Genomic DNA, 21,113 nt, shown 5'->3' on the forward strand with positions numbered 1-21,113 from the left:
AAGTCTTATTTAAGTGGCAGGATATTCAGAAGCTTTGAATTCCACCTTTTTTTCTCATGTTTATGTTTATTTTTACCATCTTACCCATTTCAAGTCGTATTATATTTTAAGTGTAATGTAACATAGGATGTAATGTGTGCTAATGTATTTTCTTACACGTTTTTATGCTTAACTTCATTTAATTGTGGTCATTCTATTTGGTTCAAGTAAATTTGGATCTGGGAGGGGCAGGGAGAGAGAGAAAAGAGAGAGAGAAAAGAGAGAGAGGGCGAGAAAAGTTAGTGAAGTGAAAAATGGAGGGAGGAGTTGAGTGAGAGAGAGAGAAAGTGTGTGAGAAGGAAAGAGTGAGGACAGACAAAGGAAGTTGGGGGCTTGGGGTGTGTACAAAAAGAACACCTGTTGAGATTGGGGTTGGCACGCGACCCACTCCGACTCGCGTGGCAGCTGCACCTTAGGGTAACAATGGCAGTAAAAGAGAGAGACGGAGAAAGCGAGAGGAAAGTTTGAATGCACTACTTATCCTTTTAGGTCGTGCGAACCTCTGTGTGTGTGTGTGTGTGTGTGTGTGTGTGTGTGTGTGTGTGTGTGTGTGTGCGTGTGCGTGTGTGTGTGTGTGTGTGTGGCATGCTAATGTTTACAGAGAAGGTAAGGGGGGGGGGGGGGCAGAGTGAAAGAAAGACAGATAAGTGTGCCAAGAAATTGCCGTGTATCCAAGTTAACTGTGAAACCAAAACTAGGTGGAAGGTTGCATTTATGTTTTAGAATAGAATAGAATAGAATAGAATAGAATAGAATATACAACACCTGCTCAAGGTACTGAATGAGGTGTTAGGTTTAAAAGCTTACCAGCTGTCCCTCCAGGTGCACAGAGCTCCCAAGAGTTTGTTGGAAGAGAGGAAAATGTATGAAGAAGATATACTACCCTTGAAATTGTTGTCTGTAATTATTATTACTACTGAATTTGTACCAGCCTCAACAGACTCAAGCTGAAATGTGTGTGTTTTTAGCTTTAAACTTGTACAGTAAATGGTCATTCCTGGGCTATAGCACAGCGACTTCTATAGCAAAGAGTGAAACTGCATCGTGTTGTCCCACATTTCCATAATAAAAGACGCATTACGGCAAAGTGTGAGTTTACGAGTTAACATTCTTATATCCATTGCAGTTCTGCTCCATGAACACACAAATTGGAGCCCAATTACCCACTGCTTTACTTGGATGCACTGCAGATACGAGGCCATATTGAATATAATTGTATCCAGTGAAATGCATCCAGTAACTCTGGCGACTGTACTTTCATACTAATTTCCCTGTGGCGGTCTAAGTCACCTCTGACTCCACTTTCATTAAGACACTGAACATCTGATCAACTCTCCTTTTTTTTTTAAATTATTATTTAGATTGATTTTTTTAATGTGAAGAAACAGGCATGCTCCCCTGGAAGCCAGAATCATTAAAGTGGTGACTGTTTTCAATCTTTTTTTTAACACCACCATATTGCTTCCATTTCCAGTTAATTCCACAGCCTGTTCTACCTCAGTGCAGTCTGTTATACCTTATTCCAACATACCCGCAGATACACGTTCACTCTGCACAACCGTATCGCTTGGATGCCTCCCTGTCGCACAGAGACATTATGTAATTCACCCCTGGTAACTGTATTCAATGCTGGGGTTGATCTCTTTTTACTCTCCCTAAATTTTCTGTAGCACAGACCGAGACAGGGTCCTCTCCGGCTATGCGACGCCATCTAGCGTCACTCCTAACTCCGCATTGTAGTTTAAAGCCTTCCTACGTCCTACTCTCATTCGTCTCTTTTCATTTATGTGACTCATTACATTTAAAGTAGATTAAATCACAAATTGTCATACTGGGTGAACTGGATGCCCCGAGAAAACAGAGCCTACTACGTGCTGTGATTGCTTTAGGATGATAATATGTCTACAAGCAAAATATGTTTTTTTTTCTTTTTACCCAGATACTTTTTGCGCACCTTTATTAGGTGCATGTGTTAAGATTCAGGAAAACAAGATAAAGTGATGCTGTCTGTTGGCTTTCTGTTTTTGTACACACGTTTCATCTGATTGTGGTCTTACCTTGCGCTGTGCCGTGCGTTTCTCTCTCACCGGTGCTTTTTGTGTTACGAAAAACTGCACTGAGTGTCAGTTTTGAGTTGTGTGTGCGTGTGCGCGCGAACGAGAGAGACAGAGAACAAGCGCTCTCGCAGGCGGTTAATGCGCACACACATCGCACACACAGCCTACTTCTTCTTTTTTTTCTCCTTTTTTTCTCCCTCCTCGCTTCTCTCTTTCTAGTGCGCTGGAGAGGGTTCGTTCGATATGTGTTATGTGACAAAAGACCGCCCAACCCCGCCTCGGAGAGAGAGAGGAGTGAAAGCAAAGCAAAGCATATATACAGCTTGGCTGTCTTGGAGTCTTTACTCACACCAGCCAAACTATCATGTCAGTCTGCTCGCACGGTGACCACCTGTAGGCAAACTATCACCAATTAAACTAATTATCGCATGTTTCAGTCAGTCGTTAGAATGATAATCAGTTTAAATGAGTGATCCCATTATAATATAGCCTGCAGTATACGCCAGATAACCTTAGAGTGTGTTATCTTTAGCATTGCAAGCACACGGCAATGGACCACTGTATCAGCTGGCTTTATTATAGGTGCGCACCATGCACAATATCCTCACTCTCTGTGTGAGGATAATGGAAGAAAAGGAGGCTGGTTAAAACAGAGTGCGTGGCTTTTGTGCCGTCTCGGGCGCGCTGGTACAAACTGCACTGTGTTTAAGCGGCCATATGGTGAAGTATACTTAGCTTTCCTATAGCAAGGCTACATGTTAATGATATACACATGGGCTGGTGGTGAGGGGGGTGTTCATAACATAAGCCAATGTCTCTTTAAAAAAAAATGAAGTTTCTTGTTGTATTCTGGAATGAGGTCAGACACGAGGCTCCTCATTGCACGCGCTGATTATTATTAGATTCCATTTTTGGCCAATCGGCGCCGAGGTGGGCGTGAGTCTGGCGCGGAGGCAGGCTAGCGACAGGATTTCATTGGTGGATTTTTATCGCCGTTGTATTACGGGAAGGAATAAATGCAAGTAAGGGGGCCGGGCCGTGAGGGCTGCTTGAATCGCGACTGTAGTTGATGGGAGGCGGACAGTGTAACTCGCTCTAGCTGATTTTTTCTCCCTTACACAGCATGCATGGCTTTTGTTTCTGATGCAGAGAAAAGCACTTACCCTACACACTGTACTTGGGAGCCCTTTGTAAGTGCCCGAGCGCACAGTGTGGCACCCGGTCTGCGCTCTGCAGCTGCATAGACTGTGCTCAGTGGCCCCCACGGCTAAACTGGTTTTTTATAACAGAAGGGGAGACTGAGAGACTGATTACAGGGTACACAGTGGAGACTGGGCTACCATCCGTGCTGTTTTAAACGCCAACAGAAGCTGGAAATTAAACTTTTTTTTTCTTTTTACGCATCTAGCCGACTGAGGCTACTCTGGACTGAAGTGTTGCCGAGTTTACTGCGCATCTCAGGAGTGAATTATTTCTTGCACTGGCTTTTACTCGGCTCAAACTGTGAAGAGGAGGAGAGAAAAGAGCTGAGTTTGCTTTAATAGTGAATCAGAGGAGCAAGGAGAGAGGGAGAGAAAGAGCAAGCACACCGCTCTCCCCCTCTGTCTGCACAGCTGGGCAGCATGGTGCAGAAAATGAGCCACACAGAGAGCACCACCGAGGCGCTGTCCTTCTTCGCCGGGGACTCGAGCTCCGACTCCGGGGCGTGCATGGACCTTGAAACGGCCGCTTCGCCTCTCTCCCCGGGCTCCACCGCTTCTTCGACCGCCGGCGACAAGTTGGGAGACAACCCGGCGTGGTGTAAAACTCCCAGCGGTCACATCAAGAGACCCATGAACGCGTTCATGGTGTGGTCCCAGATAGAGAGGAGAAAAATCATGGAGCAGTCCCCGGACATGCACAACGCCGAGATCTCAAAGAGGCTGGGGAAGCGGTGGAAACTGCTCAGAGACAGCGACAAGATCCCCTTCATCAGAGAGGCGGAGCGGCTCAGGCTGAAGCACATGGCGGACTATCCCGACTACAAGTACCGGCCAAGAAAGAAGGTAAAATCGAGCGCATCCAAGCCCGCAGGAGAGAAGGGGGAAAAGCTCAACTGTAGCTCCAACAACACCAGCACTAAGACGTCCTCCTCTTCGAGGAAGACCGGATCCAAATCACCCAGCAGCAGCAGCAAACCCCACAAATCACTTTTCGGGAGCAGCAGCAATAGCACCAAAGCATCAATGTTTGCCTCTGAGCACCCAGCAGAGCACCACCACAACTCTCTCTACAAGTCCAAGTCCGTCTCCTCCTCAGTAGCCAAGCAGATACCTGATGGCAAGAAGCCCCGACGAGTGTACGTGTTGGGGAGCAGCGGGACTAGCTTGAGCGTGAGCCCGGCGTCTTCCGTTGTGGTCCCGGCCAGCCCGACGCTCAGCAGCTCGGCGGACTCCAGCGACCCGCTCAGCCTGTACGAGGACGCGGCCAGCGGCAGAGAGGAGGGTGCGGACTCCCCCGGCAGCAGCGGCAGCTTGGGCGGCTCTTCGGAGCGCCACGGTGGGCACACGTACAGCAGTCGGCGGGCTTCCTCGCCTACCCCCTCCGGCTCTCACTCCTCCGCCTCGTCGCACTCCTCCTCGTCCTCCTCGGAGGACGAAGAGTTCGAGGACGACTTGCTCGACATCAACCCGAGCCCCAGCTTTGATAGCATGTCGCTGGGGAGCTTTGGCTCCTCGGTGCTGGACAGGGACTGGGATTTGAACTTTGAGTCCGGCTCCGGAGGGTCCCACTTCGAATTCCCCGACTACTGCACACCCGAAGTCAGCGAGATGATCTCCGGGGATTGGCTAGAGTCCACCATCTCCAACCTGGTGTTCACGTACTGAGAAAGGCAAGAGACGACAGGTAACATCCTGAAAGCAAATTAATAATAATAACGAGAAGAAGAATGAGACCACAAACAGAAACGGGGACATAAGTGGGCGCAATAGTTTGTGTTATAGGTTTAACTGCATCAGACTATTAAAGCCCCGCTGAAACTACCCCCCAGTCCTTTCTCGTCCCCCAAAATAGGCAAGAGGCTGCATATCCTTGGAGAGCTACACTTTAAAGCAAATAAATGCCTTTTCTAGGCTACTTTTCTTTGGATGCGTCGACTGTGGGACTTAATACCAACACGACAGTGAAGGGGGTGAAGAAGAAGAAGAGGAAGTAGTACTGGAGACTGAAAACGCTCAGTCGTGGACTGTTTTGAACTGAACAACTTTACTGTGATTGATTTGCACGTCGTTCACTTAATCAATGTTGTTGACGATTTAGCAAAAGAAAGAAAGGAAAAAAAAAAAAGAGACATTTTGCAACTTTTTACCAATCGCCAGGTGAACTTCACCACTAAAAAGGTACAGAAATGGGACTGCCGTGCGACATTTTTTGTTGTTGTGGTGTGTCACTAAAGAGGGATTTAAAAAAAAAAAAGAAAAAAAAGTGAAACCAAGGTGGGTTGGAGTTTTTTTTTAATTTTTTTTCTAAGTCGACTATTTTCTCAAAAAGCAAAAGGAAAAAAACACGTTAAGCATGATAGCCTACTTTGTTCCTATCTTGTGCTGAGATTTTCTGTGAGACTGTCGAGCAGTTTAAAAACTAGTATTAGGGTTATTTAAATGGATAGGTGGCGCTCGCTTCGGTTCTTCTCTTTAAAAGAAAGAAAGGAAAAAACGGACATTGAAATAATCACCAGCTGTTGTAATTTTTCAGACTTCAGGATTCAAACGCAACTTCAAATCTGTGCTGAACTTTATACACATGTTCTCTATGATTCAGGACCAAAATTCTTTTAATGTTTTCGAGATTTTAACTATAGAGAAATCCTCACCGGTTTCGCTCTCTTCTTTTCCCCTTTTCTCCTCCATCCTTTGAGCTTTGTTTTGTACATGTATTCAGATGCCATTTTATATGGGATGTTGTATTTATATACTGGGCCAAGCATTTTTGACTTGATCATTTTTTAATTTCTTGTATACATGATCTAGTCCTGTATTATTATTATTTTCTTACACGATTGTTTGTCAGTATGTCTGTGTCTGTCACATTTCCTTCTCAGGCGAAGGGCTAGAGTTAAAAAAAAACACACAACTTTTGATTTCTTTTTTTATATTTAAATGTACACACTTTTGGACACTTAAAAAGAGAGGAAACAGTTTGATTATTTTCTCAGTGTATTTTTGTACAAATCTATATAGAAACTGGGGGAGTCAACAATCGGTGTGTGTAGCCTACTAATACAGCTGTATTGGATTTTCTAATTTTTAATACCACCGGCAGGCTGCTTTTCATGCTGCCTTCAAGTGCTTACAGTAAGCTCGTGTGCTCTAAGATTTTGTTGCCTGTCCAAACGTTTCCCCCACATTTTTTCTTTCTTTTTTTCTTTTTTTTCTTTCGCAAAAACAGGCAACAAAACAGACCTTTTAACCGCGGTGCCAATTGTTTTTGATTTTAGAAATCAAAGGCACCAAACTACATTTACCTACTGACGAAATGAAGGAGCCCCCGTGGCTCAGGTGTGTAATTCATGTTTTACTTCAGTAAACAGGCAAACTTTGCGTGTCTTTTACCAGCATATGCTCTTAAGACTTCTCTGATATCCAGTCCCTAAATATTTCAATATCCTGTATTGACCGTAGCCTGCAGGCATGACATGCTTAACTTCTGCGATTTGCCCGACAGCACTTGAAAGCAGCATCAGCCTTTGTATCAGCCTACCTTCAACGTTTACAGTGCCAGACTGCAGGCTCCTTAAAGACACAGGAACGCATTGTTTCTGCAGGCTATTCCTGTGGGCCATGTGGGTTTAAGAGCATCACTATCTTGAGCAGCCACTTTGCTTTTGCATTTCCTGTCAAATATCTTGCCTGTGACAACAACAAGGAGATTGTAGCTTTAAATTTGACTTATTTCTTGATGTTTTCATTAACTGATGTCACATTTGCCAATCAACCACTGGATTGAAATAGCACTAGCGTTGCAGCAAGTAAACAACAAGGATGATAACATCAAGCGTATTCAAATTTCAGACTTGAGTTCTGCAAACACCTACTTGTACTGCGTTTCTCATTGTATTTGAATATATAATCTTTTCTACTTGTGGGCTAACTATTAGCTAATAATTGTTTTAGTATCTTTATGGCATGGTGAATAGCATTTGTATTTCAGATTCAGGTTATTAGCTGTTGTGTTTTTCAGAAAAAAATGGAAAAAAATGAGGAAAAGCGATGAAACGTGAACTCGGTCTTTGTATATTTGACTGTATCATAAAGCAAAAAGATTGTGTGTTTATGTACGTTGTTGCTATCGAGGACAGGCACTGTCTAGAGCTGCCATCTTTTACACATCATTACCTACATTCGAGGTGGTCAGTTCAGACTGTTTTTTTTATATATAAATATGAAAGCATTTTTAAATATATTAACTTTATTTTTCATCCATCCTGTGCAATATGATGTGTAGAATTATCATTTATTGTCTCTAATCATGCCATAAACAAAAGTACCCACCCTCTTTTTGAGTCTCAGAGAAAAGGGGCGGGGACTCATGCCAGCTAAATTGTGTCCATTCACTGCCTGTCAGATTGTTGATACAAACTTGTGTACAGAACTTTTTCAAGGAAGGAAATAAATATCAGCTGGAACTGAAACTCAACAGCTTTTTTCTTTATTCATGAGTGTTGTTTTTTTGTTTGTTTTTTAATCTCTCTTTCAATGCCACAAATACCCAAGGCATGATACATTTGTGTTATTATGTTCCAAGTTCATCTCCTAACAGTAGTTGTCCAAACTGTGTTTAGTTATTACATTATATGTTGTTAAGTGTTTTCTATAAGAGGATGAAGATTTTTTACTCACCACTTCAGCTGCTTTTAATTGGCTCTTCTATTCTTCTCTCCCCAAGTTAATCAAGCCATGGTTTACTTGGGGAGAAATGGACAACTGAAAGCAAACGTTTGCGATGCGGGCTGAAAATAACTTAAGTGCTCAAAATAACTTATAAAAACTGTCTTGAGTAATGAGCATTAACTGCTTTTGGGGAAATGCACTCCAGCGGTGTGGCAACACGCTCCCCCACCAAAAAAACTACTATTTACATAATTTTAAGAGGCAAGCAAAAATGGTCTGCAGTGTGAAAGAAAAGTGGTTTAGCGAAGAATTATTCAAATATTGTGTTGTAAACTTTCTCAGCCACTGTGACAATTGCACATTAAGTCAGTTTATATTATCCATGTCTGCACATCGCAGGGACTTTTATTTAAGTTTCCTCTTAATGCGGTGTAAATGCCTCATTCATATAGGAAACTTTCTGAAAACTGTCGCAGCTCAAAAAAAGCACACACACTTTAAATTCTAGTCACCACAAAATGGGATGGTTTGGTTTGGAAAGAGTTTTGTAGCAGGTGTCAGCATCCCTAGAGTCACTATCCACTTTATTCTGTAAATAAAGCTTAAAAGGCGATGCTCTTAACCCCTTTGTGACATAAGTTTGATGCTGGAGTTAAGTGGTATGGAAGCTTTATGTTAGGATTCAAGTCTACATCAGATATTCAAACGTGTAGATTTGTTTATTTTAATTTTTTGTATAAATGACATGACCTTTTTCTGTATTTACTGTTTTTATTATATTTGCACATCACCAAGAAACCGCATGAAGGCTGCACCCATCTGTTCAAGCACACATGTAAAATTGATTTATGCCTCTAGAGTTTAAAATTCTAATGCATTATGCATAACTTAAAACCACGCTGCTATTGGGTCAAAGCAGAAAATAGTTTAGCGTCACGCGTATCGAACAGAATACACAAGTCGTATTCCCAGCAGCGCTAAATCATGACGATTAACAACGACCTCAGAGTATCTTTTGGTGTTGCTACAATGTTACTTCTGGAGTTCACGTGAATTTCTTTAGTAATAAAAAACAGAAGAGATAGCATTGAATGGACAGAACGCTCTTTATCCCTGAATATTTAATAAAACAACCTGGTAACTGGAAAACTGTTAGAAAGATGATGCAAGAATACAACCTGAAAAGGAAAATATGAATTGCCTGCTGCACCCCTCCTTTATTTCCCCTTCAAACCTCCCCTGGATAATACATTAAAGAGAACACACCCAAGCCAAGAACTGATCATGAAAAGCGATCCCACACCATTGCAACTGACCAAAATATGCCTCAAGCAGTTAGGGCAGGTTTGCCTAAGCACCTTATTTCTTCTATATAATAGCACACTGCTTATTTACGTCATTAATCAAAGACACACACATACTGAGACCACCTTAAGTGACTGAATGAAGGCGGCTCATTACTGAATACATAATTATCTTCATCCAAGATATGTCTATTCTATTCTATTCCAGCCTGTTGTGCTGTTACGCTGGCATTCAGACTTGATTCAGTCATGATTTCCCTTCCCCCTCTCCCAGACAGACCCTTATTGTGGGGGAAGGGCTGTTTTAGCAGCAGTCAGCCAAGGGCCCTCCAGCGTAGCTGACAAGCATGTCTGTCTACAGTATGCGGATGTGTCTGTGTGTGTGCATGTGTGTGTGCGGGCATGTGCATCATACCACATGACATGGGTATTTTTTGATAACAAGGCAAGAGACTGTATACTTAACTCAAATATTAATGGTTTAATTTATTATTATCATTGTTATTATTATTATTATTATTAATTGTTGCTATTTCTCTTCTGTCAGATACTTTAACACAACAGACGATGCAGCTCGAAGCACACAGCAACTGGTTTTATTGCATAACAGTTTATTTTATTAAATTACTGTAAGTGTTCCATGGTTATTAGTGTAACTGGTTTTGTGAAACTGTTATGTATGGTAAAAACACCAGCATGTTTAGGAGTTATCAGTTATTTTTATTGTCGTAATTAGATGCATCTTGATGCCCTTTTTCACTGTCTGACGTCTACTTTTAAATAAACGAGGAGTAGATGTATAAAAAACAAATCTGCATTGATTGTGGAAACAAAGTGAGCGTGTACAAGTGCATAAATCCATAGTGGATATCATGATAGGACTGCTAACTATCTCCTTAATGAAATGCAGATATATGCATTTTATAGCAGCTTAATTAGTCGTGTTTTAAAACTAACCTTACACTGCAAATAAACAGTTATTTCAGCTGCCAGTTTTAGCACCCACTGCATACTTCATATCTTAACGTCCTCATGATTGTGAAGCAATAATATCTGTACTGTTTGGTATAATCTTGCAAATTTCTTAAGATTTCCAGCACTTCTGTGTGTCTGTGTGTGTGTTAAGCTCCTCTAAGCTGTATGTAGCCTGTTCAGTGTGCAGTCTCATGCCTGGCTCAGCTGACTCCTCAGTGGGAGATGTGCAGGCAGCAGTCAGGGCAGAGCAGAGTGGAGCAGAACAGGCTGATTGCTGGAGTCAGTGGCCCAGTAAAACCACAGCAGGGGGGGATAAGAGCTCTGCCGGAGGGGCAGAGAGAGGTATGACTGTATCTCTGTCTGTCTGTCTGTCTGTCTGTATATAATATATCCATCCTGAGCTAAACCCAAGGGGGTAGATGGTGTTGCTGTGGTGATGTGACTATATGACTATTTATCTGCTTTCTGTGATTTACACCCCCCCCCCCCCCCAAATTATTGATGTGCAAATACCATTTGTTATAGTCGCTGTTAATACACAGATTTCCGTGAGGAGTAGCTCCTTCCTTTTATTATTTATTTGTATTTGTATGGCATATAAATGAAGGACACAGTAGTGGTGTTGTCGGCTATCTTTAGTTTTTAAGTTTTTACCTAACTGGCTGTGTCTAGATGTTCCCAAAATGCATTCACTCACACACTTGTGGAAACCGGTGTACACAAAGAATGCCGCACACAAAAGCAGTATTGACTAGTACGCTGCTTTTTCAGGACCCAGGTCAGGTCCAATAGGCAGAGCCACAGAGGCTTTTTCTTCTGCCTGTGAACAGCAGTGTGGTTAATCACTGTCACTGCATGTATTTGCATTTGAATGTTTCCTGTTGTCCTGCGTGCTCCTTTACAGCCGTTACAAACGTTACAGCCGGGACAAAGAGCTGCACATAACTGGGAGAAGGGAGACGTGATTATGACTTCTTCCCTGCCCCTGCTCATCTCCCTCTTCCCCCTCCTTCCAGCACACCCACATGTAATATTACCAGCACCACCCTCACCGACTGCAGTACCAAAAGCAGCCTTCCTAATGAAAAAAAGCCTGAAACTCTGAAACTCCTTTAATTTATTTTTTTATTTCTCACGACATCCATACAGATTTACATTTCCTATTGGAAGGAGTTACAACAAAGAGTAACTGATGTTAAGGTAGTGGTTAAGTAAAATTTCAAGTTAAGTTATAAAAACTAGAAAGTTTGCTCATGTAAATGAACTTAATCAAATTAATTAATTAAATAAATGAATAAATATTTATGTATTTACAGGGTGCAAAGATGTCTAAATATTCTATTTACGCATGTTTTGGTGTATCACTGTTACTGTTCTCCAAACTCAAAATAAAGCTTTTGCATAAGATTTGACGTAGCAGTAGCACAGCGGATCCCCGTCATTACAAGTCTAGAGCTACTGATATACACACACCACTTCATTCTTTATTAAAAAAAATAAAAATAAAAATAAAAATAAAAATCATTTCCCCCCTTTTTTTGGTCTCTTTCTTTGTTCCCCTGCTACTGCTATCCAGACACAATGGTTGTCTCCACGCGGAGGATACAGGAAAGTTTTTGTCAGCCAGCCAAAAGACAAGAAGAATGGAGGAAAAAAGTATTTCGGAAGCAAAGATTTTCTAGTGTGACAGTTTTATGAGGGTTTCTTTTGGTTGCGACTTGAACGAAAGAGAGAGAGAGAGAGAGAGAGAGAGAGAATGCTCAGTGAAGAGCACCTTGCAAGCCAGTGCCACAAAGAGGCTTTAATGAATAAACAAACGCAAGAAGAAAAAAATTTGGGTAAAAAGAATAAATAGATATCCCACGACACAGACAGACATAATTAGCTGCTTTGTAAAAAAAACTTTTGGGGAGTTAGTGTGTTTAAATAAAGTAAAATAGTAATAATAAGTATAATGATAGAACCCAACACCGTGATCTTTATCACTCGCACGGATCCACAGTGTACATTGTTTTGTGCATAGTTGTTTGACTTTGAGAGGGCGGGACTCTTTGGAGAGCGAAATGAACTAGGCGCGGCCAAAAAAGAGCCCCATCCATCTATCACACGTGTAGACAAAGGGGGACTCCACAACACAAAGCTAGATGTGCCCTCTCAAACTTTTTTTTTTCCTACAACCGACAGCAGCGCGCGCACAGGAAGCCGACTGCCCAGGTGAGTTGTCTCCAAGCGGCACACTGTCTTTGCTTTCAATCCTCGAGCGATTTTTTGGAATTTATTCCCAGTTAAAAGTTGCGGCTGTAGTTGGTGCGTCAGCGCTCAAACTTGAGCACAAAGCAGGAGGGAGAGGGAGAGAGAGCTAGAGAAATCGAGGCAGCAAGGAAGGAGAGAGAGAGAGGGAGCGAGAGGAGCGGTCCCCTGTTCCTTTGTCTGATGCGGGTCGCTTTGAGGAGAGAACTTGAGGGGGATGCTCACACACGCATCTCCATAACGCTCATTAACACTCAACTTGTGCTACTTAGAAGCAATTGTCAGGGAGCTTTCATGGAGTTGAGGCAGAGTTTGTGGGGTTGCTGTATTTTTTTGTCTCTCGAGGATGTTGCGACACAAGACAAAGCCTGTCAGAAGTTTGCGGAGGAAAGGACCTTTTTACGCACGCGAGAAAAATCACAGTTGGCTGATGGATAGTTTGTAAATACTTCTTTTTTCCTTCTTAGTGCAGTAGTTTTATGACTGTTGTGTTTACGTTCTTGCGAAGTTGTCTTTCTGCACTATGGGAATTCCGCGCAGTGCAATCAGGTGTAAAGTCTCCAAGAAACAAGAAACGGTAACACAGAATTAAACTTTTTTTTCGCACTAATGAGAAATGATGTTTATAGGCAACAAAAAAGATGCAATGACGTGAATCTAAAGCGAGCTCGTCTTGAAAATCTTTAAGAAACTTGTTAGAGTTTATTTGGAAATAGATCAACAGGTATAAGTCGCTGCAGCTTCTTTGTTAGGCTACTGTAAAGGCTCCTTTGTTCTCAGTCCATACAAAGAAAGCTAGCAGAAAGGAGCGCAGATCCACCAGGAAACAACTTTTTCTTTTCTTTTTCAAACTTGCAAAGTTAAATTTATGTGATATATATTTTTTAATTATGTTGTTTAATTCTAGTATTTCAAAGTGTTTGAATAGCTTTTATTTGCCTTGTTTTCTTTTAAAGAAGCAAATACCCGGGAAATGTCAATGTAAATACTTTTTATTGTTTATTGAGTTTTATTGTTAAGTTCCACCTTCATTTTTTATTATTTTTCCTCGTTATTTAAAAAAATAAAGTGGACACGATTTAAAAACAAACAAACTTTCTTTATGTTGTGAAGGTGTGGCCAAACAACTTGTGTGGATTTGAAGCATTCCACAGTGGAGTAGCTCTACCCTTAAACTTTGCATTATTCAGCAAAGGGGAGAATTCACACCTACAGGATTTACATGTGGTTTGAAACCAAATCAGTTTGTTATTCTATATAAAGAAATATATATATTTAAAAGTTTCTAAAAACAAATTTGACTCATACAGTTCATTCACACACTTTTACGCTGCTTATTCACTCCTAAAGTACGAGTTTAATATGATTTAGACTGGGATTCCATTTGAATGAGAAAAATGTGCTGTAGCTTTGACTGACTGCAATGCCTTTAACCTTTTTTCTTTTTTCTTTTTATTTGTCTGGGCACTGTCCTTAGGTGGGAATTTAAGCAATTTAACCAGTACAGTGCTTGCTTCTGATGGATTAAGAAAATAAAAAAGATGTGTAGAAAAAAAAACACACGGAAGATGTACAGATTCACCTATCAAGCCATTTTTAAGATGAAATGAAGGATTAAGAGACTGTTCACTTTTCTTCTGGATGAACATGAAGACTTATCTCATGAGGATTTAGACTTCAGCAGCAGCAGCGCCAGTCGGATTGTGTTTTAGGCACACTTGGAAATCTAAACCTCATGGAGATACTTTGAGGATTATAAAAGATGTGCATGTAGAATGCCACAATACAAGACGCGTCCTGGGCCAAAGTCCTTGGGATAGCAGGATATTGCTTTCCTGATCCTTCTCAGCCCCCAGAATGGGTAGGTAATATTACTCTTTAGTGGGAGATGGTATGTGGCACTTGTTCAACCACTTGTTTGCAGGGCTGGTACATGTGTGAAATCCCTAGCACACGCAGGGACACACAAACACACACACACTATTTTCCAGCTACATTTGTCATCAGCTGTATTTTGTAAGGCGTTGTGTTGCCCTTGTACTGTAATCTGAGTTTATTTGTAATGCCATATATTATTTAGGCTTAAAGCTAAAATCAATATACAGTTGATAAAAGATTATTTTGAGGCAACCAGCTTGTCTTATCATGCCAGTCATTAGTCATTGCCCCTGAGAAACTAAGATAATTTTGGCATGGTTAAACAATGATGACTACCAATACTGTAAACTTGCAATTCTCGCAATGTCTTTTTGTATTCCACACTTGTTATGCACGGGGACATTTTTTTAATAACACAGTGAATAACCATGAAATGCCCAAAGCACCTTAATGAAGCTGGACGTTTAGTCCAAGTTTGTTGCACATGACCACTAGTCTGTATTGTAAAATAATGAGCTAAAAGTTCATCTGATGATGTGCAGTTTGTACAGTTCAGTAGTAGTAGAGTCCCTACCTCATGACATGTTTATATTTTAGTTTAGTTTTATCTGTGCATGGTCTCGGCATAGCACAGCAGCATCATTGTGTCATAGTCGGAGTGCATGTTTCATCTGATTTGACTTCAGTTATCTTTTATAAAGCCCAAGAACGCTTTTGGGCCAAATTTGAGTGTCCACGGTCTGATCAGTTTTAACACTGATAGTTAGTTTCACTTACGATTGCGTGACAGTCGCATAATTTGCACGCACTGTGATCCACAGCATTCATCAGTTGCGAAATGTTCTGTAGAAAGAGAAATCTTTCTTCAAATGCTCAGTTCATTCAGGGGTCAGGCGAGAGCGAGACCATCCTACGATGGAGAAGGCAGTTTTGTATTTCGCCTAATGCTTTAGCAGCAACTAATTCAGACGAATCTCTTAGAGTCAGAAAAGAGTCACAAGCTATTCAACTGGCCTTCTTAACCTGCATTTGCATTCTACTATACAGGAGTGTGAGGGAGAGAGGAGAGTCACTCCTTTCTCTCTCTTTGCAGCCCCTTATCAATGATGTCATTGAGAGCCAATGAGAGCGTACAGTGGAACTTGTAAGCATCCAAGCTCCACCTTCCAGTCGCTTTGTGCATGGTAGCCCACATGGTCCTGCAGCATCACATTTTCACCATGCATTACTCTGCAGCAGAGAACGGGAGAGAGAGAGGCAGAGATACAGGGATGTGGCTCTTGGCTATGTGTTCTGATGTTAATCTACCGTGTCTGCTCAGAAATGAGTTGTTTATCATTTTAAACATGCAAAGAGCAATCAGATAACATTTTAAAAATGATTTGCCAAAAGCCTCTGAGATACTATTAAATAAGATTATAAAGAAGAATAAAATCCAGCCAAATAACATCGTTAATGTATACTAAATTATTGAAAGTAAGGCTAAAATGCAAAGAATCATTGGAGAAGATTACCTCGATAATATCCCTTAAATCAGTTAGAAATTTCAAATTAGTTACTAAAAGACATGCGGGTCCCTGACAATGCTTTTGTCGGCTTTAATCACATTACTCACTTTTTTCTTCTTGTAACCAGTGGAATTGACTGGAAGAGAAATATTTTACTTGCTTCCTGCTGGTGTTGTGCTAAAGACTCACGTCACTGTCTGGAAGTGAGTAGATCAGTTGGAATCAAGGTCAGTCGATAGTGTGACACACAGGTAGGGCAGATATAGGTCAGTGGCACAATAAGGGTGGTGATGAGTCACAAACACACACAGACAGACATAGAGGGAGGGAGGAAGAGGGAGCATGGCAAATTGGACTCTGAGATATGGAAGCTTTATTTAACACAAATCATATCAACTTTGCAATGTAACATATAAATGAACAGGAAGTGCATATTAAGCTGCACTCATAACTCTGTAGCTCTTACATGTGACATAGTGAATTTGAGTTGTGCAGTTGCATCCAGTACTCAGATAATGAAATAGTGAGTAAAACAGACACATCAGGGTTATAATAAATAATCATTATGACATGCCCGGCACTTGGCTCTTAATAGAGATTGCACTGGGGTGCTTTTTCCCACAATACAGCATGCTCCACTCTGTGCATCTTAATTACATTGCTTATCAGTAATGCTGTTATCAAGTGCGGGGCAGTTTTCTTAGCATTTGCCATTCAGTGGACTCTTTATGAGAGGATACATTCTTGTATGCGGTCGCCCTAGTGGGAGCTGCAAATCTAAACCTAATCCACTGAGTTACACAGGATGACATTAACGCAGCAATCTGTGCCATCTCTCAGTTCTGAAGTCTCAATATCCATCTAAGCTGCTCATTAAAGTGGGGAATGGTTTAACACCCTCTTTTTCTATGCGCCATATGCACAACTAAATCTGTGTCACTATAATCGCTTATCCATCCTTGTTTGTTGTTACACTAAAATGCAGCTCATTCTCTGCCTGGAAGTGAAGTCTAATAAGAGCCACGCTTTGTACTGCAGAGTTGGAGCAATGTATTACCTTAGATTCTCATCCCGGAGATGCCAGCATTCTTACATCTACATTGTTTCTATCCATTTATAATGCACAGCATGTCTGTAAACCCGACTCATGCTATGCAAAGTGCATTAGATTAGAATACAACATTAGGCCCAGAGTAACTAATCACTACAATGAGCCTAATTCTCCTAGACATTGTGTGGTTGGGCCTCTTGAAAGCTATCAGGTTTATTTTTTACCGCTCGCTGTATGGAGGTTATGGGAAATGCAGCTGATAGTGGCTCACATAAAATCCCTATAATAAATTTATGTGTACGCTGCTGGTGTTTTCTGGTTTATTAAGCAACAAAATGACAACAAATGCCACTTAAGGCCCAATCTGTTTATGCAGCATGTGATGCCTACACACCGTCGACCCTTAACTGTGTATGTTAACACTGCGCTTTATCTAATTCATGCTATTTTTACAGTCTCATATGTACTGTCTGATGCTCTGATACTAGCGCTGACAGATGGCCAAACAAATTTTGAGTTGGACCTTCAGAGCGCAACAGCCGCTCAAACAGATTTTGTATGTGTTATGTTCTGCGTGCCTTAACAAAAGAACAGAATTGGTTGAGATGGGCTGGTTGTCAAAAACAGCAGCAGTTAATAATCTTTTCATTTTCTCCACCAGCCGATTTTGGGCTGATAGTCCTTTTTTGCATATCATTGAGTCATACAGTTGGTACAGTTCAGTGAATTACAGTGCAGTAAAACAGGCCCACCATTACTAATCATGACGACAGCCCTAATTCTCCGAGCTACAGGCATTCTGTGGTCATCCTGTTGCAAACTATCAGAGCTTAGTTTTACCACTCAGCGCCTGTAGCCGAGAGATAAGTTAACGTGCTCTGCTGGCATGCTAATACATACCAGCACTGGGGGACAGGAATAAATTATTTCTTTATGACTGCGCACAAGGCAGAGCATTTGAAGGGAGCGTAGGGAGAGATAGAGAGGAAACATAGGGAGATGAAGCAGAAAGAACAGACATGGGGGTAAATGATGGGCAGAGAAGACAGGCGGGGAAAAAAGGAAATAGAGATCCAGACTGAGAGGGGAAAAAAGAGTTAGAAAGAGAGATAAAAAAGACAAGGATAATGCAGATAGCAAGCATCATTGTGCTCTTTATACCAGCCTTTCTTCAGTTTATAGTAATTCTGTCACCATGCCTGTGGTGAGAGAAGCAGCCATAAGTTAAGCTATGAGCTCATTATCAACAAAGGGTTTGTTTTGGGAAATAATAATGGCAGAGAAAGTTTTATTGCTCTGACCAGGAAACAACAGCCTGCATCCACAAACGTGCGACCTTTTCACCGGTTTTGCCCTACTTTTAAACGCTCAAGTCACGCAACGACAAATGGGTGTCAGATAACATTAAAGTGAGTGAAATCTCACTAAAATACACCTGGATTGGTTTCAGTGAAAATAGCTTTGATTCAAATGGCAATTTAAGATCTCTGAAACATTAAATAAAAGAGTACTAACATTTAGCTAAATTATTTTTGAGTCTGCGTGCTGATGTCTTGTGTCGTGCCACGTTGTGTGCTTACACTTGGCAGCCGCTGTACGTTTGCACTCTGGGATTTTAGTAGAGGCAAAACCACACCACAAACAGTAGCATGACGAGTCAGTCAATACATAAAGGTAAGCGCCAAATCAAAATTCACCGGATGATAGCTCGCACGAGGTGTTGCACAGCAGGTCTGACTGTCTCTGAAGATATTGCTTTCCAACCCTCTTTCATCTATGCCCAGGTATAGATATGGGGGACACAATTTCCAATAACAGCCTTTAGCTGTCTGGTGGTCTGTCTATTATGGATCAACTTATTACCTCCATAAATGCAGAGCGTGTTGCTGTCTGGGAATGGGCTGATAATCCCTCTAAAGACTGGGGTTTTACCAAAGCTAAATCTGCTACACACACACGCACAGACACGGACAGGCATGCCCCACATGAGTACACATAGACACACACATACACACACACATGACTTGCCTGGTATAAGCATAGACATATGTGTGAGGACTAGGATTTTATCACAGACAAATCTGTGAATGTCTGGTAGTTAAAAGATTATAAAGCAGTGATTTTATAGACACAAACACACACGTGTCATTAGCGCATGAACACTGGCTTCCTTGCTACAGGCACAGTGTAGTTAAGTGATATCATTGCTGCTATTCTTCAATACTGTGATTCGCTTTGGATTATTAATCTGATAAGGGCTCAGTAAATCATTTCACTGACCGCTTTTATTATATTCACTTACTTCTGTTTTCTTTTTACCCCCGCTTTAATATAAAGTCCCATTCCCAGCCATGCCCGTCTTTTTTCAGTTTCCTACGATTGCAGAGGTAATGTGTGTAACGTCACCATCAACACTGCAAAGCCCATTTCGATTTTTGCTATAGTTTTACAGAGATAACATTTTGAACATCATGTTTCCCCTTTTGAAAAATAGAAGAAAAAAAAATAGTAAGATGTGTGTCAATCCAGTTAAGGAGAAAACGGTTCTGAGATAAGCAGTCGGGCATTGTACAGCCTAATTGAAATGACAGCTGTCTCAAGCTAATTGATCCGCAGCAGAGCCAGAACACAGGGAGTGAAGAGACGCTGGCCTTCAGTGCAAGGTTAGAGAAAGAAAAGCTGCCAGTGATGAAGACCCAGCTTGCAGCCAGCACGCTGCTTTTTCGAGGTTGGACCTAGACTGAGTTGGCACTGTTTTCCCAGACCAGCAAGTCAGAGGAGAATGCCCTCCAGTAGTGAATGCTTGGACTGTCCTCAGTGCTGGGTACTCACTCTTAGATGCAAGTACATGACCCGACTGTATCTGTTTACTTTATTTTCCATCATTCTTTTAACAGCGTTGGAAGGATGTAGGCTTTCTGTCATTTTTTGACAGAGCAGAGCAGCACTGAAAATTAAAAATAGCATACCGTCAAGTCACTCACGGGCAAGTCGTGACAGCAGTAGCAGTTCATAAAATGTAACATACATTGCAGAGTTCCCCATTGGAGCATGTCTATGAGGACTAAAGGACCTTAGGTGCAGAAGAAGTGCACACTGCTGGATTTCTTTTGGTTTAAGCCCCACAATCAGCTACTTTTGGTGACTCCTGGAAGAAATGTCCCTGCGACTCGAAAACTCTTGCTAAACAGAGCTCTTAGTTTCCCCCATGCATTCGATTACACTCATGTCCATGTAGTTCACATTTTCTAGTTTAGACACGTTGGCCGCTTCATTTTGGTGTCTCGGAGTCAGTTTGGTGTCAATACTTGCCCTTGATCAGCAGGCAGAAGTTAGGAGTTACATAAAGGTTGTGTATTTTGGTGCTTTAGATGAAATGAACTCAAAGTAGCGTTCATTTTTTCAGGTTGTGTGTAATTTGACAGAAGTAGGAGATATAAGATGACAGAAGAGGTGTTGCTTACCTCCATTGTGTGCTTGTAAACAAATTTACAGTGATTTTGTGTCACCTTTCCACATTCCCTCCAAAAGATGTATTCTGTCAGCCAGAGAATGATGCTTCCTTATATTAGGGAGCAACCTGCCTCAGCTGCCAGCCATATTCTGTAAACTGAAAGGAAAATTAAAGACAGTTATTCTGTTTGAAACTACATCCTTTGATTTCCTAAAGGATTTATAATGTTTTGACAGTAATTATTTAAAATATTAACTTTAAAAAACAACACAAAACAATCACAGCAAGAGAGCAAATATTTCATACAGGGATAAAAGCGCAGGAGAATGAGTGAGAATCTCGAGAATGCAATAAATGAGCTTTAGCTACAATCCTGCTGCCCTGGAAATGTCACTTGAGATTTTTTCTTAGTTTCCCTTAATTATTTATTTATTATATTTTATTATATTATATTTATAGTGATGATTTTTCTTTTCACTTATTTCAAAATATGAAGTACAGTTTTCTTGTCTCTTGTGTCACTCTATCATTTAGTCCTGGGAACTTCAGATATAGAAATATATATAGAAACATAAAGACAATGTCTAAATAAAAAATGCTGTGTCTTAATGACATGCAAATCCAAAGTATATCTTTGAGCTTTTTTGAGAAATAGATAGCGAGTGGAAGTGGGGTTTTTCCAGTTATAGGTGGCAATATTAGAGTTAGGTGGTGTGTTGTCTCTTTT

General features: G+C 41.2%; 1 protein-coding gene and 1 long non-coding RNA gene across 5 annotated transcripts in view; both read left to right on the forward strand.

The window, feature by feature from the left end:
• Window positions 1-3,130: 3,130 nt before the first annotated feature.
• sox4b (SRY-box transcription factor 4b) lies at window positions 3,131-7,783 on the forward strand. The gene has a single exon (XM_085422316.1). The coding sequence runs from the start codon at window positions 3,719-3,721 to the stop codon at window positions 4,961-4,963; it is 1,245 nt and encodes a 414-aa protein (XP_085278442.1). The 5' UTR covers window positions 3,131-3,718; the 3' UTR covers window positions 4,964-7,783.
• Window positions 7,784-12,322: 4,539 nt separating this feature from the next.
• LOC146658613 (uncharacterized) overlaps window positions 12,323-21,113 on the forward strand; it is a 117,617-nt gene continuing 108,826 nt past the window's right edge. For 2 of the 4 annotated variants that reach the window (XR_014913728.1, XR_014913731.1), the window contains exons 1-2: window positions 12,323-12,459; window positions 13,973-14,356. This is a non-coding gene — a long non-coding RNA (uncharacterized LOC146658613). The other 2 variants (XR_014913729.1, XR_014913730.1) reach the window with 2 other exon arrangements.

The sequence above is a fragment of the Rhamphochromis longiceps genome, linkage group LG11 (genome assembly GCF_057381845.1).
Source record: "Rhamphochromis longiceps isolate RC_006_pf linkage group LG11, R_longiceps_female_GT1.1, whole genome shotgun sequence".
NCBI lineage: Eukaryota > Metazoa > Chordata > Actinopteri > Cichliformes > Cichlidae > Rhamphochromis > Rhamphochromis longiceps.

Excerpts from the sequence above, each read along its gene's own strand:
- sox4b (XM_085422316.1), top strand. The coding sequence starts at position 3,719 with ATGGTGCAGAAAATGAGCCACACAGAGAGCACCACCGAGGCGCTGTCC.